Source organism: Primulina eburnea, chromosome 10, assembly GCF_022965805.1.
Source record: "Primulina eburnea isolate SZY01 chromosome 10, ASM2296580v1, whole genome shotgun sequence".
Lineage (NCBI taxonomy): Eukaryota > Viridiplantae > Streptophyta > Magnoliopsida > Lamiales > Gesneriaceae > Primulina > Primulina eburnea.
In genome coordinates, this window is record NC_133110.1 from 15,325,112 (window position 1) to 15,352,352 (window position 27,241).

General features: G+C 36.2%; 1 protein-coding gene across 1 annotated transcript; it reads right to left on the reverse strand.

Annotated features, from left to right (window-relative positions):
* Positions 1 to 678: 678 nt before the first annotated feature.
* Positions 679 to 26,318, reverse strand: LOC140842933 (uncharacterized). The gene is made up of 3 exons (XM_073211138.1): positions 26,052 to 26,318; positions 25,447 to 25,806; positions 679 to 816 (listed from the first exon to the last, which is right to left on the reverse strand). The coding sequence occupies exons 1-3, from the start codon at positions 26,316 to 26,318 to the stop codon at positions 679 to 681; spliced, it is 765 nt and encodes a 254-aa protein (XP_073067239.1).
* Positions 26,319 to 27,241: the final 923 nt, after the last annotated feature.

Consider the following 27,241-nt stretch of genomic DNA (forward strand, 5'->3'; position numbering starts at 1 on the left):
ATTTGTGCATACGACTAGCCATTTATGAGGAGTGCTCCTTACCACGAAGCGCACACCCTGCAAGAAGTTTTAAAATTTATCAGCTAACCCGAAAGAAGTAGCATCAGGCACACAACTCATATTATTTTGCAAAGATTATTCATTTACCCCAACGCCAATCAACCCATTCCAAATCAACCCCAACCCAAATCCACTCAACAAATAATCCCAGCTCAACCCCTAGCCCAGCCCAAATCACCCCAACCAAAATTCACTTCACAAATAATCTCAGCCCAATCTTTGCCCCAAACCACCCCAACCCAAACCCATTGCACAAAACTACCCAACCCAACTCTTGGCACAAGTCACCCCAGCCCAAACCCAAGTTGCACCCACATGCTGTGAAAAGAATGAGCGATCTTGCGCCCTCACGTGACTGCCAACCCCTGCCCCAGCCCAGCCCAGCCCAAGACTGTCACCGAACCGAAAGGTCCCATTAAAACCAAAAATACCATTTTCGAGCACATGCAAGTGGATAGCAGGAAGGAGAAAAAAAATTTAATTTTAGAAAAATTCATACAAAAAACATGAACAAATATGATAAGGAGAATAAAAAATGCAATTAGATCATCGGTTGAAGCATCAAAATGTGGCAGTCCCTGAACCAAAGTAATAAAAAAAATAGGATTTTCTTCAAAATCAAACGACAAAGACATCCCCAGCCCAACCAAGAACAAAAAAAATAGGATTTTCTTCAAAATCAAACGACAAAGACATCCCCAGCCCAACCAAGAACAATCGCACAAGCGCCATTCGTCGAGTAGCAGCTATTTCCTTCTGTGAATACCAACAGAAAACAAGGAAGTGTGGAAAACAAGCCACCATTTTTGGAAAACTTGAGCGATTTACAGGCCACAAGGCAATATGATTCCGATCGGTTTGCAGAAGAGAAGAGCGCCATGAAAAGGATGGTATCGCCGGAGCTTTCAGACATTTTCTCCACCAAGATCAGACCAAGGCATTGTGGTTGAAGAGTTCCAGGGTGGCTCACCAAGTTACAGGAGTAAACCAAATAGAAGGAAGAAGAGAGACGATTGTTTCATGAAGCACACATTCAAAAAATAAAAGAAAAACATGTGAATATATGTATATAATATAAAAGCAAGAATGATGACTCATAAATAAAGAAAACAAAGCAAAAGGTGTAACCTGACATGGCAGCAGGGAATTCTGGAGAGGGATGAGGCATGTGGGACCCTTATATAGGGAGGTAGGTTTTGACCTAGTGGAAGAATTAAAATGAAGAGAAAAACGAATTTGTTGTTAATTTACTAATATTTTATTTTATTTGGGAGCATGGGGGAAAGCTTTTTCTTCGGTTGAATTGATACTCTCGATCACCTTCAGCAGAATGTAGGTATTCGAGAGTGAGGGGCCTATGATGGGTATTAGTCTAGAAAATTTCTTATTTTTATGAATATTAGTTTGGCATAATTAAAAATTGATTAAGGTTGTAAAGATTTGTATGAACCATTAATTAAGGAAAATAGGCTCAATAGAGAGCCTATGAGGTTCAAGCCCATGGCCCATCATGGAAGTCTATAAATAGGAGCCATCTCTCCATTTTAAAGGGAGATTCACATTATCTCATTATATGCTCCAAAAGTCTATAGCTTTTGTGAGTACATATTTGAGGCGTTTGCTAACTTGAGTGTTGGAGGATTTTTCGCCGATTATCTCCCGACACCTCTAACCTCATATCGTGATGTAGGTGGCGACCCCGAAATTTACAGGTGTGGACACAAAAGTAGTTGATATTCTCTCATAATAACTTGGTCACCCGAATTTCGTGCAACATCAATATTCTCAAAATATATGTATTAATATTCGAGATTGCATTTAATATGACATGGATTTAGAATATTTAATTAATTTAATTAATTGGATTAACTAAGTAAAAAGAAAGATTATAAATATAAGTAGAATTTTTTTTATTCTAATAAAAAGGCATGCATCGAGATTGACCAGGGACGTATTTTTTGGAATCTTTAATTAACTTAATTAATATGATTAATTAAGTAAATAAAAGATTAGAAAATTTTTCCTGATTTACTAAAAGGCATCCGAAACTTTTTTCTCGAGAAACATTCGGCTCTTCCCAATAGAAAAGAGATCAATACTTTCGGCACTTCCTAAGGGGCCCTCGAAAATCATTTTTTTATTGCAAGAAAAATTTGGTCACCCCTAGTTTGAGAATTGTGTCAATTTTTTAGTGTTTTATTTCTATACAAAAATATCTTCTAACTTTCTGATGCAAGATGGAAGAGGAATAAGTATTCTAGTCGTGGACCGGATTAGGAGTTTTTGAAGAAAGTTCGTATGAGATTTACAATAAGAACTACGTCTGCTAATATCGGAATAGTTGGAGCCGAATTAATTATTCATTAAGGTATATTACTAAACATCCTTTAAATGTTAATTTAATTTAGACCGTACGAGTGTCCAAACAAATATTTTGAAAGTCAAAATAAATTTTTTAAAACTTCCGCTGCGTTTTGGACACGAGAAAACCGAGATCCCAACAGTGTATCAGAGCCGGTTCTCTTTATCGTATGATTTAAATCATGTTGAATAATATTTCTAACCACACAATAAAGTTTTTCAGAAAATTGATGCACCAGCAAAATTTTAAATTTATCAGATTTTCGAAAGAAAAAAAATTGGAAACGTGTAGTTTGAATATTTTGTAGTAAAAATGTGTTGGACAATTAACCGCCTTAATTGTCCTTAATATATTAATAAAAATATATTTATGGATAGACATATATGCTAAAAAAACACGTAAACCGTCATAATAAGAAGGGAAAACTTTTTTCTCCCGAATTCCTGAATAAAAATATAGAGCGATAACGAAATCGGTGAATGCCGAGATAACTAACTGCCCTTCCATTGTTATAGGTGCTACTTATTTCCTATTTTTTGGTTCAAAAACTGTGTAAATAAGGACGATTACTGTGTTGGGTCAAATTTGATACTCCTTAAACAAGATTAGGATTTGATTTAGTAAAGGATCGAGGTTACTTGGTGACACGCAGATGAAAGTTTCTCGATCCAACTACCCTGGATCTTCTTTATGGTGTTGTTTTCTTTACGACAATTAATGTAGATGGATTGTTATAAACAGTCGTAAAATATTGTTGGTAATTGACCTCTTAGATGGTGCAAATAAATTTCCAATTCTGCTAGGGATTTGCCATAACTATAAATTAAATATTAGAAATTGTAGGAATTTAAAGTTGCCTAAATAGTTAAAATTGGAATTTAGTTGAATTTAAAAGGTCATGAGATTTTTATATGACAACCAGACAATTTAAATTTAATATTCGGTTGATTTGTTTGAGTTGACATTTTCAGGATTTATTGATGATTTAAAATACTGGTAAATTGGTTGAGGTACGTAGAAATCAATAATTCTCATGATGTTTGACAGAGACATATGGTGATTCTGTGTATGGTTTATTTGCTGTTTGTTGATTTTATGTGATATTATGTGCTGACTTGCATATTATCAGTAGGTATTTGATGTGGAAAAATAAAATAAATTTTTTTATCCACACACAAGTTTATTTTAGTTATGTACATCAATACCAATGAACATATAATGTTGAACATGTTATTGAGATCCAATTATATTTCAGTTGAGATCCGTTACATATATGACATTATATTGTGTCATGGAGATGTTGGCTACCTTGTTTCGGTCTGCCTTAGGTAGTTGCTAGCTTCGAGGTCGTGCCATATCTCATGCGTGGTCCACCGTGTCATGGACCAGCTCAAACATATTACGTATGATTGTTGATATCGATCATTTGAGTCCTGATATCTTGCACATATTCATGCATTGCATTTATACCTGACATCATTGAATTTTTATGTCATATATCGTGGTTTCTTGATGTCTCGTACTAGGGTTTCTGACGCCGATAGGGGCTGTCGTGTCTTTTATATGTGGACATGATATGTGATACATGTGGTTCTACCTTAGATGCTCGAGAGAAAGCATCAGGAAATACGAGAGCTCCCTACAAGTGGGCTCAATTGTATTTAGGTATTGCATAGTGTTCTCGTCACCCAGTTACTATAAGCATATATTTGGATGATTTTATTATATTATTATCGATCTTTTTCGGCTCTATGATATTTTTGTTTGAATATATCATGATTGTGTTTGTCCGACACTTGTTTTTATGTTGTGTTTATCCAGGCCATATTTTTTTATTTTGAGTATTTTGTTTTCTGGTATGTCCCATTTCCGAGAAGGTTATACCAAAATTTTTGTAGGCCCAAATACAAAATTTTAGTTCATTTTTTTGTTGTTTACTGATTAATCATGATTGCATGTTATAGATCGTGATTATGATAATGATCTCTCACAGTTGGTATCAGAGCGTAGATTAGGATATGCTCATACTAGAGTTAGTACGCTCGAGTTTAGGCACAAGAAATTTGTGCGCATATGTTTGATTATTTGAAATTTCTTGCTGTTGTCTGGAATGAATTGCATGTTAATGTTTTAGGGATATGACATGTAGACCATGCATTTGGGCTTTATTTTGGTGCTTTGGATTATATTGAGGTTAATTAATATTTGAGAATTTAATCGTATATTTTGTAGAATAACAACTAGAGGAAATAAAAGGAAAGGAAAAGAAGTGACCCAAGAGTTCGAGGCACATAGTATCGAGGGGAAATTACAAAGTTCTCCGAGGTAGATGTGAGCGTCCTGCTAGAGAGAACCCATAAGGCTGATGCATAGGTATAACAGTTGGCACATAGAGTGGATGAAATGGAATTGACTATAGCTCGATTTCGAAATATGCATCTTGTGAAATTATTAGGGAATGAAAGAAGTGACCGAGCAGAAGGATGGTTGAAGCACATGGAAGTCCTGTTTAACACGGTACATTATGATTTTGATAGAAGATTGACTATGATAGTTCTCCAACTACGGGATTGTGCACAGCGTTGGTGGGAGGCTACTACCAATGTACTGCATCCAACAGGTAGTTAAATCACTTGGGAGTTGTTTCTGCTAAATTTATCCAAGAATATGCTCCACCATCCTAGTATTCAGCCTGAGAATCTGGCGTGCTGTCGTTGGGCCACCAAACTTAAATTCCTACTCGTTAAATAAAACTAGTGTAATGGTGAGCATGGTCCAATCCACATGGAACAAGGGATAATTTCTTTCGAGTAAAATACAAATAAAGGGGGGATTTTAGTATATGAATTTAATAAAATACTAAACTAAATTTATTCAAGAAAGGAAAACAATAAATTTAAATGATAATTAATCAACTAGCATAAAGTGAAGAATTTAATACGAGAAATATCTGATTCAATGGAGTTCTACTATTTAATTATATCACTGTTCATCGACAAACAAATAATTTATTCAAGTTGTTCCAAGCAATCAACCTTAGAATTATAGGGATAGCCGCTAAAATTCTTATGTTTTTCTAAATTAATTGACCGAACCCAGCATCCCGTCGAAACTTATCAATAACCAACTGGGCACAATAGTGTTCCATATTAATTAAAGATAGCATTTTTGTTTTGTGAAAACAGTTAATCCTAAAATCTAACAACCGAGATAGCTGCAATTGATAAATCGAGTTTCGTTGATTTATTTAGATTAAATATATTATGATAGCACAACACATCTAATCTATGCTACTCGTGTACCAATTATTCAAGACAATTACAGATCACTGAATTCATAGTTAGCAGTAGAAAATCCTATATCGAATTAAATTGTCAGATTAATCGATATACAATATTCATAGAATTAAATCATAAATCGACAAATACTTGGAATAAAAAGAATATTGAATTTAAGAACGAATACCTCACAGTGATTAATTAAACAGTAAAAACTACCCTTAAACCAGACTAGAAAATTGGAGATAAAATCCTTGAGTCCTTTTCTTCTTGTTCTTCACGTGAGTTTTTGTTGGAGAGGTGGTGGAGAGAATTGATTGGGAGATTTATTTCTTGCTGCCGCCTCTCTTTTACTGTGCATAATAGTGGTCAAGAAAAATAAAAGAAGAGAGTGTCTTGTACGTGAGGTAGGGTAGGAAAGAAATAAAATTGGGTCCAACAAGTTTAATAGCCCAATAATCTAAAAAAATGACCTAATCACTAAAACTAAAAAATAATTAAAAAAACATCCTCCAAGAATATAGAGTTTTTTTTTTCCATAAAAAAACTCTATTCTTTATTTCTTCTTTGATATAAAAATTCTTTATTTCTCACTAGGCAGTTGAAGAATCGTCAATTAAGCACGTTGAAAGTGATAAAATCACACAAAAATGCGTCAATTAAGCACGTTGAAAGTGATAAAAATGAGAGATATGACAACAAAAAATGCCAACTATTATAAGCCTATCAAATCTCCCACACCTAAACCATGCTTGTTCTCAAGCATAAAAGAGTTCAATTCATTAGCTCAACTCATTATCCTCTTTCTGCTTCATTTACTTGTCCGTAAAATAATATTTTTCTCATGCACCAAAGAAATTTAATTGTTGGGCATTTGACTACCAACATCATGAGCAATTGCTTCCATCCGAATGTGTAGAAATAAAAATGCATAAAGTTCAAACAGTCCTCACAGGATTCGCTCATTTCACTCGTAAGTGTCTAGGTATGTATCAAGGAGCTCTCATGTCAAAATACTGAATTTTTTTACCATAAGCTAGCAAATATATAACATCCTCCACCAAATGAATGAATTAAAATGCACAAACAAGGGCTATAAATGGGTTGTACTGTGGCTAGAGGCTAGGTAGGAAAGAAGTACAACAGTTTATGGAACTGAAGAACACATACACACTTTTCACAGAGACAATTGCATCCAGCTAACAATAACATCTTCAATCTCATTATAACATCCAAGAGCATTTTTTTTCTTCTTCATTGCTCTTATTTTCCTTCCCACTCCCATTTTTTTCATATATTTTGTTTTCCTTCCTCTTTTTTTTTTGCATAAGAATTTTTTTTTTGAGACAACAACTTCGAGCATGAATAACTAGATCTTAACAATTTGCACTTTCTTGGCTCAAAGCTATGCTAAATGCGAAAAGTTTGTATGATTCTCCAATTCAAGGTTCAAACAGAGGAATAAACAACAAAAAGGATTTATCATGGCTTGTAATGTGGTTATTTTCCAACGATTAGGCTCAGGCTCGAACTTGGCTCACTAGGGTAATGAATCAGGGTGAGCTCAAAAGAACGGCACAAATGATGCGAAAGAAAACATTTTGAACCTAATGCCCTTTACTTTTTTTATGCATCTAATCCATCACAAGTGTCAACAAAGACATGTATAATAATGCAAGTTCTAGAAAAATCAACAATGAATGATCAACACACAATCAAATAAAATGGAGCATGATATAATGTTTGCTCATAGGCTCAAAGCTCACCAAGGAAAAAGGTATGTGTGCTAGACTCCATACACTTATCATTTAAACACATCATCTAGAGCAACTACCCATAAATGTAGTAGTAATAATGCAAAATAAGTTGCATACAAAAGAAACATCAGGTTTTTTCATAGACTCGCATCAGAGGCATTCAAGATTCAAATGAGAAAGATAACGAATAAACACTAAATACTTTATGGATAAAACAACTTTACTTTGTCTTACTCTCTCATTTCCTCTTTTGTTTTGTTTTTTTTCATAATTTTTTTTCCCAAATAAATAGAAAAAATAGAAAATGAAACTAGAAATAAAGTTATATACCCCCTCCCACACCTATATGTGGCAATGTTCTTAATGACACAAAAAGTAGATGCACAACGTAGACTGTAAAAACGCAAAAGAAATTAGAAAACTCCCCTGAAAATTGTTGGGCATCGCGTAGCAAAGCCTTCTATTGCTATGGCAGTGTGGACGAAGCATGTGACAGAAGATGTGAAAGGGGGTGAGAACAAATATCATTTAACATATGTATCACACTGCCTTCTTGTCGACTAAGTAGTGGACTACCAGTTGTCAGTGCTCCATTAAATAACCATCTTCGTGTAACTGCATCCAAACCTTTAAGGAAAATTCGAATAAGGACATAGTTAGAAAAATCATGATTCCTGAATGTTGTTGTTAAATTATTGAATCTTTCCCATGTGCGTAGAATGACTCTCCGTTTTGTTGGGAAAAACTTGTGAATACTTGGCGATGAAACATCTCGAAATATTTCATAACAAAAAATTCTAAAATTCTTCTTCTCTTGATGAATCACCTGTAAGATAAAAACAAAGCATAAGAAAAACAAAAACAAAACTCGAAAAAAAACTAACCTTGCACCGTTCCTCGGTAGCGGCGCCAAAATTTGGTGTGCTGTCATTGGGCCACCAAACTTAAATTCCTACTCTTTAAATAAAACTAGTGTAATGGTGAGCAGGGTCGAATCCACAGGGAACGAGGGATAATTTCTTTCGAGTAAAATGCAAATAAAGGGAGGATTTTGGAATATGAATTTAACAAAATACTAAACTAAATTTATCCAAGAGAGGAAAACAATAAATTTAAATGACAATTAATCAACTAGAATAAAGTGAAGAATTTGATACGAGAAATATCTGATTCAAGGGAGTTCTACTATTTAATTATATCACTGTTCATCGACAAACAAATAATTTATTCAAGTTGTTTCAAGCAATTAACCTTAGAATTATAAGGATATCCACTAAAATTATTGTGTTTTCCTAAATTAATTGATCGAACCCAGCATCCCCTTGAAACTTATCAATAACCAACTGGGCACGATAGCGTTCCATATTAATTAAAGATAGCATTTTCGTTTGGTGAAAACGGTTAATCCTAAAATCTAACAACCCAGATAACTGCAATTGATAGATCGAGTTTCGTTGATTTATTTAGATTAAATATATTATGATAGCACAACACATCTAATCTATGCTACTCGTGTACCAATCATTCAAGACAATTACGGATCACTGAATTCATGGTTAGCAGTAGAAAATCCTATATCGAATTAAATTGTCAGATTAATCGATATACAATATTCATAGAATTAAATCATAAATCGACAAATACTTGGAATAAAAAGAATATTGAATTTAAGAACGAATACCTCACAGTGATTAATTAAACAGTAAAAACAACCCTTAAACCAGACTAGAAAATTGGAGATAAAATCCTTGAGTCCTTTTCTTCTTGTTCTTCACGTGAGTTTTTGTTGGAGAGGTTGTGGAGAGAATTGATTGGGAGATGTATTTCATTGCTGCCGCCTCTCTTTTACTGTGCGTGAATATTGGTCAAGAAAAATAAAAGAAGAGAGTGTCTTGTACGTGAGGTAGGGTAGGAAAGAAAAAAATTGGGTCCAACAAGTTTAATAGCCCAATAATTTAAAAAAAATGACCTAATCACTAAAACTAAAAAATACTTAAAAAAACATCCTCCAAGAATATAGAGTTTTTTTTCTATAAAAAAACTCTATCCTTTATTTATTCTTTGATATAAAAATTCTTTATTTCTCACTAGGCAGCTGAAGAATCGTCACAAGGCATGATCACGCTTTATGCAAAAACATCTTCTGAATTTTTCTGCTCCACGTCTTCCACTAAGATCATATCAGCAACTTTAATTGTGATATAAAATCACCCTTTTTAGCCCAAATTTATTGCAAGAGCAAGAAACTTCATCCTACAATAAAATCACACAAAAATGTGTCAATTAAGCACGTTGAAAGTGGTAATAATGAGAGATATTACAACAAAAAATGCCAACTATTATGAGCCTATCAGAATCGAAATTTCATATATTATTTTCATGGAACTATGTCTGTCGAAGAATATAAGCTTTATGCTCCCATCATTTATGTATCACATGTGGCTGTCAATGAAAAGAAAAAATTTCAAATTTTTTTGAAAGATTTGACTATCAGATACATGCTATGATCATGGCTAGATCACTTACCACTTATACAAAAGTTGTGGACAAGGTGATAGGAATTTAGATAGGATTGAGACAAGGTCTATACCATAGGCTCCACAGAACTTTGGACTACACCATTTCATGAAACTGTATCTGTATTTACGTCAGCTGGTCGATTTATTCCATCTGTGCAAATTGTGTTAGATTGTGTGTTACATTACGAAGATAGCATTATGATCACGGAGTTGATTGTATTGCACATGCATGATTTTTATTGTATCATTGCTATGGACACACTGTCAAGTTATTGAGCCACTATAGATTATTTTCACAATGTAGTACGATTTAGGCCATACTATAGTAGCAAATGAAATTTTTATGGTTGAGGATAACATATTAATATACTGTTAGTCTTAGCGATGGATTAAGATGTAGCATTTGATTATTGAGTGTAATGATAATTGATCTTTTGATGATAATTTTAATTTGGTAAATACGGTTCAGTAAAAATAAATATTTTCTTTTTTATTTTCTATAATTTTTATGATGTTAGTCCCACTTGCGGTAATTATAATAAACTCAAAAATAAAGAATAAACTAGACACCGAGATTTACGTGGAAAACCCCTAAAAATTATTAGGGTAAAAACCACGGGGATGATGAAAAGAATTTCACTACAATATTTTGTGGTGTACAACTTACTCACCGTGTTTCCAAAGAGAATACACACTCTCTTAATACAGGAGAACAAACATTTAAAAAATATTATAGAACTAAGCACTCAAATGCTATAGGATGAGAGAAAACTCGAAGAAGGGATTATATCAGAATAAAGGGAGGAGCTGTATTTATAAAGCCCCTTGCTCGTGTGAATAAGCGTTAAAAACATGTTATTTCCCTCAGAATTGCCTACAACATGTTTTCAACAACTTCAGCCACCTTTGTTGACTTATTTGCCGACATTTCTACCACTTGGTGATATGATTAAGAATCAAACACATCTCTACACATCCTTTCAATCTTGTCATTCCCTACTGCTTATGTTTTCGCTAGACTACTTGAGGATCTACACCACTCAAACTTATCAGTGTTCACTGGCTTGGTCAGAAAATTAGCTATGTTATATTTTGTATGGATCTTTTACATATCCACACTTCCTTCTTTTACTATTTCCTGCACAAAGTGAAATTGGACTCCAATGTGTTTCGTCCTGGAATGAAAGACTGGATTTCTTGCGATGTGCAATGCACTCTGACTGTCACAAAACAAAAAAACATTTTCTTGTTTGTGCATGATCTCTTCCAATAAACTTTTAATCCATATTGCCTCCTTGCAAGCTTGAGTAGCTGCCATGTATTCTGCCTCCATTGTAGATAACGTCACAACTGTCTGCAGTTTGAAACGTAGCTTACATCTCCTCCTGCAAGTGTAAACACATAACCAGTAGTAGATTTCCTCTTATCAGGATCACCTGCATATTCTGAAGAATCCTCTTAAAAGTGCTCCAATGCTCTTTTCCAGGATTCGCCATATACCAACTAACTGCTACCACTGCTTGAGTAATGTCCGGTCTTGTAAAGATCATGACGAACATCAAACTTTTCCCACTGCTAATGCATATGGTATTCGAGACATCTCCATTCTCTCTGCTTCACTGCTAGGACACATCTCGGAGGATAACTTGAAGTTAATAGGAAGAGGGGTCAATATTGGCTTACTATCTTGCATGTTGAAGCGTTGCAAGATTTTCTTCAAATAATTTTTCTGGGAAAGCCAAATCTTTCTATTACTTCTGTCTCGGTGAACTTGCACCCCTAGAATCTTGTTTGCTGGTTCTAAGTCCTTCATATCAAATTCCCTAGCCAACCGTGCCTTCAATCCTTGGACCTGATTTTTGTTGAGGCCTGCTACCATCATGTCGTCCACATACAACATCAAAATAATATAATCATCACCATACCTCTTGAAATATGTACAAAGGTCTGCACTCAATCTATTGTATCCAAGGCTCATGATATAGGAATCAAATCTCTTGTACCAACACCTCGACGCCTGTTTGAGACCGTACAGAGATTTGTTCAACCTACAAACCAAGTTCTCTTTGTCTTTTTCCACAAAACCTTCTGGCTGAAGCATATAGATTCCTTCTCCAAGATCTCCATGAAGATATTACGTTTTTAGATCTAACTGTTCTAGATGTAGGTCAAACACCGCATACAATACCAACACTACTCTGATTGTTTTATGCCGAACCACATGAGAAAATATCTCATTGAAGTCAATGCCTTCTTTCTGAGCATAGCCTTTTACCACCAATCTAGCACGATACCGCTCCACTTGGTTATTGCCATCACGCTTGATCTTATAGACCCATCTGTTCCAATGGCTTTCCTCCCTCGTGGTAGTGTAACAAGATCCTAAGTTTTATTCTTGTCTAATGCCTCCAATTCTTCTTGCATTGCTATCACCCACAAGGATACATCCGAGTTGTGAGTAGCCTCGTAGAAACTCGATGGCTCACCATCATCTGATAATAGAAAATATGCAATATTGCTTTCAGTGACATAGTCTGAAAGCCAACCAGGTGCGAGTTGATTGCCTCACATTGGAAACTTCAGACTCAACATGTTCTTGTTCTTCATGCTCTAGTACTGCTTCACAAGAAACTTGACATTCGTCCGTTATATTTTCCACCTGAAAATTAGTAATTTCTGAATTCGGCGTGCCTTTGTCTCCTTTTACTTTATCTTCCTCGAAGATAACATCTTTGTTGATGACAAGTTTGTGCACAGTAGGATCCCATAAGGGAAACCCCTTTACTCCATCAGCATAACCTAAGAAGATACATTTTCTGGATTTCGAATCCAACTTCGATCTTTCTTGCTCATTGTACATACACATGACTCAAATGTATGCAAATGAGAATAATATGTCGGCTTTCGAGTCCGCATCTCCATCGGAGTCTTTAGTTCAATCACCACTGAAGGAGAACGATTGATAATATAACAAGCGGTTTTGACTGCTTCAGCCCAAAATGATTTTTCTAGACATGCAGTCCTCAACATAGCTCTTGTTCTGTCCAACAAGGTTCTGTTCATTCGCTCCGCCACTCCATTCTGTTGAGGTGTGTAAATCATCGTGAACTGTCTTTTGATGCCTTCATGTTGACCATATGTATCAAATTCATCACTAGTATATTCTCCTCCATTGTCAGTCCTCAAACACTTGATTTTTTTTTTTCAGAATCAAGTTCAACCCGTTGAAATCTTTGATGACTTGAAAAACATCTAACTTCTTCTTGATTGGATACACCCAACATCTCCTAGAGAAATCATCAATGAACAAGACAAAGTATCTCGCTCCTCCTAGGGATACAACCGTGCTTGCCAAATATCCGAATGAATCAGCTCCAATATACTTTTGCTTCTGGAAGTAAAAGTGCCAAACTTTAATCTGCGTTGTTTACTGGTAATACAATGCTCACAAAAGGGTAGTTACACTTTTGTCAGTCCCAGCAGCAGCTTCCGTTCTGAGAGAATTTTCAACCCTCGTTCTGACATATGCCCGAGCTTTCTATGGCATAACACTGTTAATTCTTCTCCTGAACCAATTGATGCAACAGCTATTTCTGCATCTTTGTGTGTTTATCCCAAAAGTACATACAGATTTGCAGCAAATTTTTCCGCCTTCATAACCACAAGCGCATCCTTCACAATTTTAACGATCCCGTTCTCGATACAGGTTTTACACCCGATGTTATCCAATTGCCCCAAGGACAAAAGATTCTTTTTCAGTCATTTTACATGTCTTATCTCCTGTATGATGCGAATGGTGCCATCAAACATTTTAATTTTAATAGCACAGACCTCAACGATTTCTAAGGCATGATCATTTCCCATGAATACAGATCCTCCTGATACTGGTTCATAATGATCAAATCATTCTCTCCGAGACGTCATGTCCACATCGCTCCTGAATCATAATCTATGTGTCACAAAATTTGTGTCTGCCTTTTGCAACAGTTTCTGCTTCACTGGATAATATTTCACCACTGCCTGAAATACTAGCCACATTTCCTTGAGAACTTTTATCGATACTCGTACACTCTTTCTTGAAGTGCTCTTTACCGCCATATTTAAAGCAGTAAATATTTTTCTTCTTATTTCTCGACTTTGATCTACCTTGTGTTTGACTCCCACTAGAATCACGGTCCATAAATCTTTCTCTTATCATCGGTAAAGCTTCTGCCTGCTTCGATGTTACCAATCTATTTTCCTTATTCTTGTGTCGGTTTTCTTCTCCGAGAACTGCAATTAAGACATCATCGAATTTCAGAAAGCCCATAATAATATTGTTGGTAATGTTGATGATAAGTTGATCATATGAATATGGTAGACTTTGAAGTAGAAGCTCTGCACGTTCATTTTCTCCTATTTTATGCCCCATGGAAATGAGTTGGGCAAATAGAGTATTTAGTGCGTTGATATGGTCGGTCACCGATGAAGATTCCGCCATCTGAAAGTATAAAGCCTTCTCTTTAGGAAAATCATGTTGTGTATCGAACTATTCGCTATATAGGAGAATACAGATCGATGGTATCGAACTATTCGCTATATACCGAAAGACCAATATTTTTTTTATAATTTAAAAATTATAATATAATGTTTTTGGGTTCACTTACTCTTTCAATTCTTATTTTTAGTGTTGGGCTTTTTTATTTTTGTTTTGGTGACGATAATAACATAATTTTTTTAAGAAAAAATTTCGGTATAGACGGTATTATACTGACACTGTATTGAAATTTCAGTATACCGAATTTTTTTTGGTGAGAAAAGTAAGGAATTTATGTTATACCGAAATTTTGATACGATATCGGTATTCATTTTTTGGTATCGAAAATTTTTCGGTATGATATTATTTGGAAAAATCCGTATATCGTACCGAACCAGGCATAGAGTTGTTGGACCTTACGCTTACTATCACAAGGCCCGCTATTTGTTCTGTGATTCAAAACTTGAGTCAGTTTTTGCACGTCCCAAAAGTATCACACTTGGAGGTAGCAAGAGTCTTGAAGTATCTGAAAGGAAGTCTTTGATTTTGAATTTTTCTGCCTAACAAAACATTCTGAAACATTCATTGCAAGTTTTTCTTTAAAATACTAGAATTTTTTTTATATCTAATAATTTCGGCCGAATGCAATAATACATATACATATTCAAAAATAATTTTGCACCATTTTACAAATAAAACGACCAACTATATTTAAAAATCCAAAAGAAATAATTCAAAACATAAAATCGTCAATCGTATATCTAACTTACCAATATCCCAAAATAAAGCTAACTCTAACATTATCTCAAAACCACTCAAAAAAAATCATAAAAACATTAAAATCTTTAACGTAAACTTAATTTAGATTGCGGAAACTAGCGTTGGTCCTCGAATTGTGTACACCTTCACTCCAGTAAGATCAACCATCAAGTCTGTCAACAACATCAACATCGTGTTCACCTGCATCCTCACACCTAGTGCGTCTAATGACTCAGCAAACCACAATCTTTGTAACAAGTAATACATAAACAATCGCACGCGACAGTGAAAATACCTTCACTTAAAATAACATTTCATGAGCATGCATAAACATAAACATTTTTCCTTTTATCATAAACGCTTTCTTTTTTCATCATATACATATATGTTTTCATTTTATTGAATTCAGATTATTAATTGTGACTTTCGTATCAGCTGAAGGTCCATGGATCCATCTAAGTGTAACCACAATACTAGGCGGCAGGGACATCAGCGACATTCTCACTCGTCAACTGAGCATTGGCCTTATATATCATCGTATCTTCATATCATTGTATTATCGTAATAGTTACAATTACTTCATCTCCTTATTTTCATCACTTATAAAAATTAAAGAATTAATAATCATTTTTCTTTTAAATCAAGCATGCAACATATCTTTTTACATTATCATTTCATCATAAAATTCCATAATATTTAAAATAAAAATATTAACATATTTTACAGCATTTAGGGCACTGCCAAGACGTTTACTATTTTTCAGGTGTAAAATGACCGTTTTACCAATAGACGTACAATTTATCGATTTTGACTTTTTCTTACTTTCGTTGACTCTAGGCCATCCCAATTAATAATTTAAGCTTAAATTAAATTTCTTTTATTTTTATTTAGCTTAAATTCATGGTTTTGACTTAATTTCATAATTATTAATTCGTAGAGCGTTTTAATCCCGAATTAATTCAAACTTTAATATTAAATTCTCAAATTTTAAACATAGACTTTTTATTGCCTAAAATACCATTGTGAGCCATGAGCCACCCCCATGGACCCACGGTTCAAGCCCTAACCTTTTAGACCAAGCATTCGAAACCTAACAAGCTACCATCGAGCCATCTCTCGTTTTCTTCCAGCCACACCCGAGCCACCCCGAACCAGCCCTTGCTTAGCCCATCTAAGAACCCTCGTGGACCCCCTGAACTCGATCTAAACCACTTAAGCCCCCTGCACAATGCAACAGAAGATGTGCGAGTTACCTCCTAGACTAGGAGTCTTTTACCCGACTAACTCTACCACCCGAGCCCCCAAAGAGCCGAACCATCCTAAGACCATGAAAAACCTCCCTATACTCCCCTTGGCCCAGCCCCAACGGCCCATGCATAGAAACGTGCAGGCACCAACTTTCTCACGCGGTCGCGGCTACGAAGAGTCTTAGCGTGCGCTTCTTCTCCTCCAGCCCTTCCAGCTTCGCGTGGACCTTCTTGTCTCGAGACCAGGACCCTCACGAGCCCAGCCCTTCACCCTAAAATAGCCCCACGCAGCCTCCTGTAATGTCTACTAATTTAAAATACAGATATATTACAATACTCACATTTTCGTGAATATCATTTAAATATTATGCATGCATGCAACCCTACTGAAAAATACATCAATTAAAAATAAGCGTAAACATTTAACAGTTAAAATTGCCAACTCGACCAACAGAAAAATGCGTAAACGTAACGAGTAAAAAAAAATGCTAAAACCAACATCGTATCAAGAACAATGTATAAAAAAATGCTCATGTCCTCTCAATCTCAAAAATCATAATGTGCGGAATAAATGTGGTACTCGGGTCGTGCACGAACATCCAATTCTGCCTACTCAGAGTTCGGCACCTCCAGTCCCCTCAAAAACATGTTCACCTGTATTACACATGCCTAGTGAGTCTAAAAACTCAACACACTTGTACCGCAAATAAAAAGTATATATACATAGCATACATCAATGAAAATATACTGTAATCAACACACCTTTCATGAACTTTATAAACGTAATGTATACATGTCATATGAAATCATAAAATGTCAAAACAACTCATCATTATCATCATACTTATACATCATTTCCTTTAATTGAATTCGGTTCATTAGTTATGACTTTCGTAGCATCATTCATCCTTATACGATGGATCCATCTACATAAAGCCGTGATACCCGGCGGCTGTCGAACATCAGTGACAGTATTACCCATCCACTGTGCCTAGGCCTCATCATCAACATTTACATATACATCTTAAGCATTTACATATACATCGTTAGTCACAACTAATTCACATCCTTCAAAACATCATCATTTTCATCACTTATCAAAATCATGCACATGCGTAAATTTTTCTTAAAATCAAGCTTGTAACGTATATTTCATAATTTCATAAAAATCATGATCATGATGCATAAACATTTAAAAGTATGATTAATTTGTGCTCGAGGCACTGCCATGACTAAAATCTCACCCCGGATGCAAAATGACCATTTTGCATCTGGAAACACAAAATGATCGTTTTATCCCTGGACCTCAAAATTTCGACCCGAAGCTTACCAAACTCCTTAAAACATTCCAAAACATAATTAAAAGTATTTTTTAGGCGTAAAATCCAGCCCGTTACAAAACTTTCCCGATTCGTTTTAAAAACTTGGATCGGGGTCCCGGTTTTAACCTGAACCAAACGAAACTTAACCAAATTATTTCAAACTCAAACCGTGACTTAAATCTACACTACCAGCCCTTAAACAACTCTTTCCATCCCACTAATACCCACGAAAACTAGGCCACCAGCTGCTGGAATTTCTCCTACTCAATCTAGTTGAACCCCAGCCTTGGCCCTAACTCACATACACCGACCCTACACCAAAACCGCTGGGACCAGTAACCAACCAGCCTCTCCTAGACCAACCTAGGACCCCTCTGAGCCTACTGAACCCATGAACACAGCCACATGCAAGCGCACCTATCAAATCATCAAGAAAGTGCACGACCGAGCCTCCCTTGAATTGCATCGATTCCTAACTTAGGGACCCCTTTTCAACATGAGACCAACTGTGTTGAGACCTTCCCTGGACCTTGGTGGGACCCTCATGGATCGCACCTTGGTCTGGTTCAGTCCCCTTTCAGCCAAGTCTACCTTACTTTGCATCAAAACTCCTGAAAACCCTATCCACCTAGCACACCATCTCTCGGCCTTCACCTAACACCTGCACTCCATCGACTCCAGCCTAGTGACAGCATGCTCCTAGACATATTCAGCCACTAAAGAGGATTGCTCGGTAGCCCCTTGCATCATTTTAAACAAAGAACGTGAGTTGTTGAAAGTTTAATGCGTGCATCATGGAAAACCGAGACCATAAACAATTGATCATGCCAACACATAAGCATAACACACATGACAGCCTAATATCGACATGAATGATGCATAAAATAAAATACATCCTTAAAGATTTGAGAACGAAAAGTTGAAAAAATGCGTGTCAAGGAGGCACCGGAGGAGTGGGAATGAACCTTTCTTGAAAGAATAAGGAGGGGGTCGCTTGATGCTGAAAACCGAAGGTGGAGGCTGCTGAATGGAGGGGAGGGGCGGCTGCTATGGATTTTTAGGTGTAGGGAAGGTTTAAGTGGTAATTTAAATAGAAAACAAAGCACTATTGAGCCCTTCATTATATTTAAAAAGGTTTAAAAATGATTTGAGCCCATTAAGCAATAAAACAAACCCAACAAGCATAGAAATGCTCCTGAAAAATATTTTATTTTGGTAAGTTTTTGAAAATATTGCCCGAGCCCTCAAAAAGTCCTCCGAATCGTTAAAATATACGTACTGGGCAAAATATGCTCTGACGGGTAAAAATAACCAACAAAACCCATTTCTTGGAAAATACACTTAAAGCACCTTATATTAATAAATAAAAATTAAACATGTATAAAAAAATTTCTTGATAATTTCCCGGTCTCCGTTCCTCGATTGAGCACAAAATGCATATAGAAATCCTAATGCGTGAACTTTTATAATGATCGTGAAATGAATCCTATCATGAAATAATTATTATTTAAATGCATAAAATATAAATAAACACATCATTTAAATAAAATCCTAGATTGCAATTGTATGCATTCAGGTTACGTAAATTTAATTTCCTAGACCTCACACCTCCCTTCCTAATACCCCAAAGCCTAACCCTTGATCACCAACAAGCAATAATTTCGTTCAAGCCTTGTTCCTATCGTGTGCAGCGGTGGTGTGTGCTCTTCTAGGCCCTGAAACTCCCTTAAACTTGACCCTTTTTATTGTCCTAGGATGGCAGCCTTTTCACGCAATAATATCGTGTGTTTTGAATCATGAAATCATAAGTTATTCACTTGTCAAGGCATAAAAACGAAAATAATCATAAGGTCAACATGTTTTGCATGGAAACATAATTCAAACACGTAATATGATGTGATAGATGAGAAAAGAGATTTATGGCGTGCCTTTGTGAAGGATCGTTTGTGCTAGTGCCTTCGAAAACATCTCGCACTCGACAATCTCCAATGAGCTTCAATAGCTCGTGTTCTAAGAATATTAACACCGATGAATTAAATCGAGTTTGGTTAAAAACAAGCGGAAGAGACTCGAAGTAATCCTTCGTGAAGAGTACTGTTATATTAGAAAAAATTTTAACTTGTGTAAAATGACTAACTGAAGGAGACTAGATTAGTTTTTGCATTCTTCAGTTCAGTTACGGTGACAACTGAACTGAAGAATACTCCAACTGATCAAAACAGTTTGAAAGCAGTAGTTAATCAGTTAAATACACAAGATATTTTTATGGATGTTCGGAGACTTCAACTGCTCCTACGTCACCCCTTCTATCTCCACGGATAGGATCCACTAGAAGACTTTGATTTAGACAACTACTTGTACAAACCCACTCAGCTAGGACTTAAACACTGCCTAAACTGAACTCCTAGCTTTGACTGAAGGCATCACCTTTTTGTGTGTGTGAGAACTGAACAAGGTTGTTCTCAAACACTGAGGGAAATATACTTCTAATCTAAGCTGATATATCTGTGAAGAGATCCCTCGACTGGGCTGAATGCTTCTCTCAAGCTGATATAACTTTGAAGCATGCTCTTCTCTCTTTTTCTTGAGTTTTCTTCTTGTTATGTTCTTGTTGATTCTTCACTGATCTCTTCCTTATATAGGCGGGAAAACTGATCGTACAATGAGACTCACTTATTGTATCCGTTGCATTTGAATCGGCTTCTTGTACTTTGTGTCTCGACTTTTCGACTGTCTTTCTGAAGCTTTTTTTCTTTAATGCTATGATGCAACGTCCATTATTGTCCTTTGACTGTATAATGGCTTTTTACCTTCACGTACAGCTGGAATCCACTTGAAAGAGTTTGTATTCATCCATAACTGAAGGATTCTAACCGATTCTTCGAACTGGTCAGTTGAACTGATCTTTCAGTTGGGCTGGTGAAATCGATTGACTAGTCAGTTGAGCTGATTTCACACCGTTTAGTTGGACTGATCAGTTGGGTTTCTTCATCAGTTGAACACTCCTTTGGCTGGCCAGGCTTATGAGGTTTTCCTGCTGAATCACCTATCAACTGGACAATCAGTTGGACTGCTCAATTGACGAAACCAGTTAGACTGATTCATTTTGTGCGATCAATTGGGTCTTCAGTTTTACAATGTAAACATCTCATGAGTGATCCTAGATGCTGTACACTAAGGTAGATCATTAGTAACACAATTAACAAGTTTTGTTATCATCAAAATAAAGATTGCGAACTTGAAAAGTTCCAACAATCTCCCCCTTTTTGATGAATACAAAACTTGAGCAGTTAAGCGCAATATATTCAGTTTAAGAGTTAGTACATTCAAACTGTCGAAAGCTCCCCCTTAAAAACTGAATTAAAGAAATTTTGAAGACTAAAGAAAAAAAAAACTCCCCCTTTATAACTGAATTAGTAGACAAGAAGGATTTAATACAGTACTTTTTAGTTGACATGAGAGAGTAACTAGATTTTAAGCTAAATTTTGTTACAAAGGAAAGCTCCCCCTCATAAACTGAATAAAACCCGTATTTAATAAATATTTAAATTGGTCAATTAATCATTCAAGCATCGTAAACAAGATAACTGAGAATATATGTTCAATCCCAACGGAACACAACTGAATAAACATGATGTTTTATAAGTTTTTCAAGAATTTAAATCTGAGTGTATACATCAGTTGAAAAAGGAAAATTGCTATAGCAATAGCATATTTTAAACAGCATCGATATCAGTCGGTTTCTATGACAGAACTTGATATACCATCAGCTAGTTGTCTTGATAGCTTGAACTGCTGCATCAGTTGTGAGTTCCATTTGCTAGAGAAACGAGTTAAACTGCTTTGGACTTGTCCTCTGTGCTCACCCAACTGGTCAAACAGGCTCTGACTAGGCTCACGTGGAGTTCAGCTGATGATTAAATCAGCCAACATCCCAACATAGATGAGTTTCGTCTGAAGAACAATTGACTTGGTAGGTTTGCAACTGATTTCTTGTTCAGTGACCAATTTAGCTGTGCATCTTTGCATATGTTCCTTAGTCCCCTGCAACCTGATTAAAACCCCTAAGTAAAGAGTCTAAAGAAGTGGCCATAACGAACATTACAGAACCAATCCTCTCAACTCTTTACCAAAGAGCGACATATAAATATTTTCAAATAGTTTTGAAAATTGTATAAAACATTTTTAAATAGCTTTTAACACTATTTTAAAGTAACACATTTTAAAACACAGTTTTTTTCAAATGTTCTTCTTAGAGAAACCTGCTCTGATACCAACTGAAGGATCGTTTGTGCTAGTGCCTTCGAAGACATCTCGTACTCGACAATCTCCAATGAACTTCAATAGCTCGTGTTCTAAGAATATTAACACCGATGAATTAAATCGAGTTTGGTTAAAACCAAGCAGAAGAAACTCGAAGTAATCCTTCGTGAATAATACTGTTATATTAGAAAAAATTTTAACTTATGTAAACTGACTAACTGAAGGAGACTAGATTAGTTTTTTCATTCTCCAGTTCAGTTACGGTGACAACTGAACTGACGAATACTCCAACTGATCAAAACAGTTTGAAAGCAGTAGTTAATCAGTTAAATACACAAGATACGTTTATGGATATTCGGAGACTTCAACTGCTTCTACGTCACCCCTTCTATCTCCACGGATAGGATCCACTAGAAAACTTTGATTTATACAACTACTTGTACAAACCCACTCAGCTAGGACTTAAACACTGCCTAAACTGAACTCCTAGCTACGACTGAAGGCAGCACCTTCCAGCCAACATTTCTTTAACGTCTAAGTGTCAAATAGTACATACACAAGTTTAACGTCTTTGTGCAAGACTGTTTTTGGGTGATGAGAGTGTTTTTGTGTTTGAGAACTGAACAAGGTTGTTCTCACACACCAAGGGAAATATGCTTCTAATCTAAGCTGATATATCTGTGAAGAGATCCCTCTACTGGGCTGAATGCTTCTCTCAAACTTATATAACTTTGAAGCGTGCTCTTCTCTCTTTTTCTTGAGTTTTCTTCTTGTTATGTTCTTTTTGATTCTTCACTGATCTCTTCCTTATATAGGCGGGAAAACTGATCGTACAGTGAGACTCAATTATTGTATCTGTTGCATTTGAATCGGCTTCTTGTACTTTGTGTCTCGACTTTTCGACTGTCTTTCTGAAGTTTTTTTTCTTTAATGCTATGATGCAACATCCATTATTGTCCTTTGACTGTATAATGGCTTTTTACCTTCACGTACAGCTGGAATCCACTTGAAAGAGTTTGTCTTCATCCATAACTGAAGGATTCTAACTGATGCTTAGAACTGGTTAGTGGAACTGATCTTTCAGTTGGGCTGGTGAAATCAGTTGACTTGTCAGTTGAACTGATTTCACACCGTTCAGTTGGACTGATCAGTTGGGTTTCTTCATCAGTTGAACACTCATTCGGCTGGCCAGGCTTATGAGGTTTTCCTGCTCAATTACCTATCAACTGGACTGCTCAATTGACGTAACCAGTTAGACCGATTCATTTTGTGCGAACAGTTGGGTCTTCAATTTTGCGATGTAAACATCTCGTGAGTGATCCTAGATGTTGCACACTATGGTAGATCATTAGTAACACAATTAACAAGTTTTGTTATCATTAAAATCAAGATTGCGAACTTGTAAAGTTCCAACACTTTGCGTAATTTATGCACGAAATGTTTTGCCGATGCAAAGAATGGCGACGTAGAAACCTAGGCTGATTTTTCCCCTCAAAACCAGTGGCTCTCCCTACTCAAAATCTCGTGTTACGCACGAAAACGTTTTACTGATGCGAAGAACGTCGACGTAGAAACCTAGGCTGATTTTTCCCCTCAAAACTGTGGCTCTCACTACTCAAAATCTCGTGTGTGTGCTGTTGGTGGCTGCCAAGAGGAGTCCTTGCGTGTATCGAGTGGTGTGCGTGAGTTTGTGAGGTTTAGTTTTAGGTGTTTAGGGCTTTTTATTTTAATTAAAACTCAAGTGCAAGCGTAGGCTAACTAATCAAGGTAAAATAGATCCACTAAGCCCATTAGTGGATATCTAAAATATTTTGCTCAGGAAAGTTCGTGAAAATATTAGCCGAGTTCTCGAAAAATTCGTATTTTAGTCGAAAATCGAATACCGTTAAAAATTTCGACTCGACGTATAAAATCACCTCAAAACACTTTATTTTCAAAAATATCATTTATCATCAACCATATTTTAAATAATTAAAAACAATTATTTAATAAAAATATTTTCTCTTTTTCAACCCTCGGTTTCTGTTCCTCGATCGCATCTCCAATAACCTTTTAAAAATACATTTTTCATGCATTCGTTTAGAAAATAAATTTTATGCATGCAACCATACACATCATATTCAATTTATGAAATAAAAACTATTTAATTAGCTATTTTCCATTTCTCCTATATTTACATTCAGTTGGATTACGTTATCTTAATTTTGGACCTTACAATTCCTCCATCCCTTAAATAAAATTTCGTCCTCGAATAGAACTTTCTGAATAATTCCGAGTAGCAACTCTTCATGTCCTTCTCGATTTCCCAAGTAGCCTCTTCCTCTGATTGATTTAGCCACTTAACCTTGATCATTGGTATAAATTTGTTTTGTAGTCTTCTTTCTTGCCTAGCCAAGATTTGTATGGGTCTTTCCTCATAAGTCAAATTTGGAGTCAATTGCAGACGTTCATGATTTAGTACATGTGAAGGATTTGACATGTACTTTCATAGCATCGAGATTTGGAATACATTGTGTACTTCAGATAGCATCGGTGACAATGCCACTCTATAGGCTAGTATTCCAATCCTCTCTAAAATCTCAAATGACCCTATGAATCTTGGACTAAGTTTTATTTTCTTTCCAAATCACGACACCCTTCATAGCTGCTATTTTCACAAACACGTGGTCGTCTACTGCAAACTATAGCTCTCTTCGTCACTTGTCGGCATGTATCTCGAATTTTAACAACTAGCTCCGTTGTTTGCTTGATCAAGTCCGGACCAATTTATCCTCTCTCACCAACCTCTTCCCAATGTATAGGTGATTTACACTTCCTCCCATAAAGTGCCTCATAAGGAGCCCTATCGATGATTGATAGCTATTATTGTAGGTAAACTCCACTAATGGCAACTTCGGTTCCCAAATTCCTTGAAAATCAATGACACAAGCTCGAAGTAGATCATCCGAAATTTGAATAACTCTATGAGATTGACCATCGGTTTGAGGATGGAATGTTGTACTGAATAATAATTTATTCCTCATCACTACATGCAGACTCTTCCAGAAAGATGATGTAAATCTCGGATCTCTGTCAGAACAATAAATACGAGAATCCCATGCAGACGAACTATCTCTCGAATATACAACTCGGCATACTGTGTCATGGTGAAGGTCATCTTGATAGGGAGAAAATGCGCTGATTTAGTAAGACGATCCACTATCATCCATATAACATTAAACCCCTTGATAGTCATTGATAATTCCACAATGAAATCCATAGTAATATTTTCCCATTTTCATTCGGGAATAGGAAGTGGCTTAAGTTTCCTGCTGGCCTCTGATGTGTGGCATGAACTTGTTGACATGTCAAACACTCGGATACAAATCGCAGGATGTCTTGTTTCATGTCGGAACACCAATATAATAATTGAAGATCTTTTTGCATCTTCGTGATTCCAGGATGAATAGAATATGGCGTGTCATGGGCTTCCTTCATAATGAACTCCCTCAAAGAATCGCCACTAGGAACCCATAGTCGATCTCGATAATGAACTATACCATCCACCTCAGAATACAGCTTCCGGCACTTGGCTTCATCTCTCGATCTCCACTTTTGCAATTGCTCATCAGTAGACTGTCCCTCACAGATTCTATCTCTCAGATTCGACTGTACTGTCATGGTGGCAAGAATAGGGGCCTCGCCCCTAGCGTATACTGCCAGCTCAAACCGTTGTATCTCTGGCTATAACGGTCTGTGAAGTGATAATTGAGTAATGACTTTTGTCTTCCTACTCAATGCGTCCGCTACTACATTAGCTTTTCCCAGATGGTAGCTAATGTCATAGTCCTAGTTTTTTACCAACTCTAGTCATCTTCGTTGCCTCATATTCAACTCTTTTTGTGTGAAGAAATATTTCAAAGATTGTCGGTGAAAATCTTGCACTTATCCCCATATAGGTAATGTATCCAAATCTTCAATGCAAATACTGCCGCTGTAAGCTCAAGATCATGAGTAGGGTAATTTCTCTCGTGGACTTTCAACTGTCTAGACGCATTGGCTATAAATTGGTCGTCTTGCATCAGAATTGCACCCAAACCAAGTTTCGCAGCTTCGGTGTAAAGAACATCCTCTCCTTGTCCCGATGGCACTGATAAGACTGGCGCTGAAATCAAAGCTTGCTTCAACTTGTCAAAACTCTCTTGGCACTCGGATCCCCATATAAACTTTGCATTCTTCTTTGTCAAGGCGGTCATGGGTACCGTTATAGATGAGAATCCTCAAATAAACTTTTGATAATAGCCGGCTAGTTCCAAGAAACTACAGATCTCGGTTACGTTCTTTGGTACGGGCTATGCTTTCACTGCTTCCATTTTTCTTGGATCAACCTCCACCCTATCTCTAGAAATTATATGGCCTAAGAACGCCACCCTCTCAAGCCAAAACTCACACTTACTGAACTTTGCATATAATTTACTATCTTGCAGTGCTTGCAGTGCTGTTCTCAAATGTTGACTCTGCTCCTCTTTACTCTTCGAATAGATCAAAATATCATCGATGAAGACTATAACAAATTGATCCAGATACGGCTGAAATACGCGATTCATGAGATTCATACAGATCGCTGGCACATTGGTCAATCCAAATAGCATGACCATAAACTCATAATGCCCATAACGACCCATAAAAGCAGTCTTATGAACGTCAGACTCTTTCACTTTCAACTGATGGTATTCGAAACAAAGATCTATCTTTGAGAATATCGATACTCCTTGTAATTGATCAAATAAGTCTTCAATTTTTGGTAGAGGATATTTATTCTTGACGGTGACTCTATTTAGCTCTCGATAATCAATGCATAGTCACATAGTACCATCCTTCTTCTTCACAAACAATACAGTGCGCCCCACGGAGTGCAACGAGGGCGATAAAACCCTTGTCTAGCAATTCTTCAATTTGTTCTTTTATTCTTACATTTCAGCAGGTGCTAGACGATATGGTGCTTTAGAAATGGGTACAATGCACAAAATCAACTCAATAGAAAATTCCACCTCACGATCAACATCCTCTAGCTTCTAACTGATAGGGGAATGTGCTATAATAACACATGATAGAAAAGCTTGGCATCCTCGTCTCATAAACTTCCTTGCGCACATATAAAATATCATGTGCGGCATTT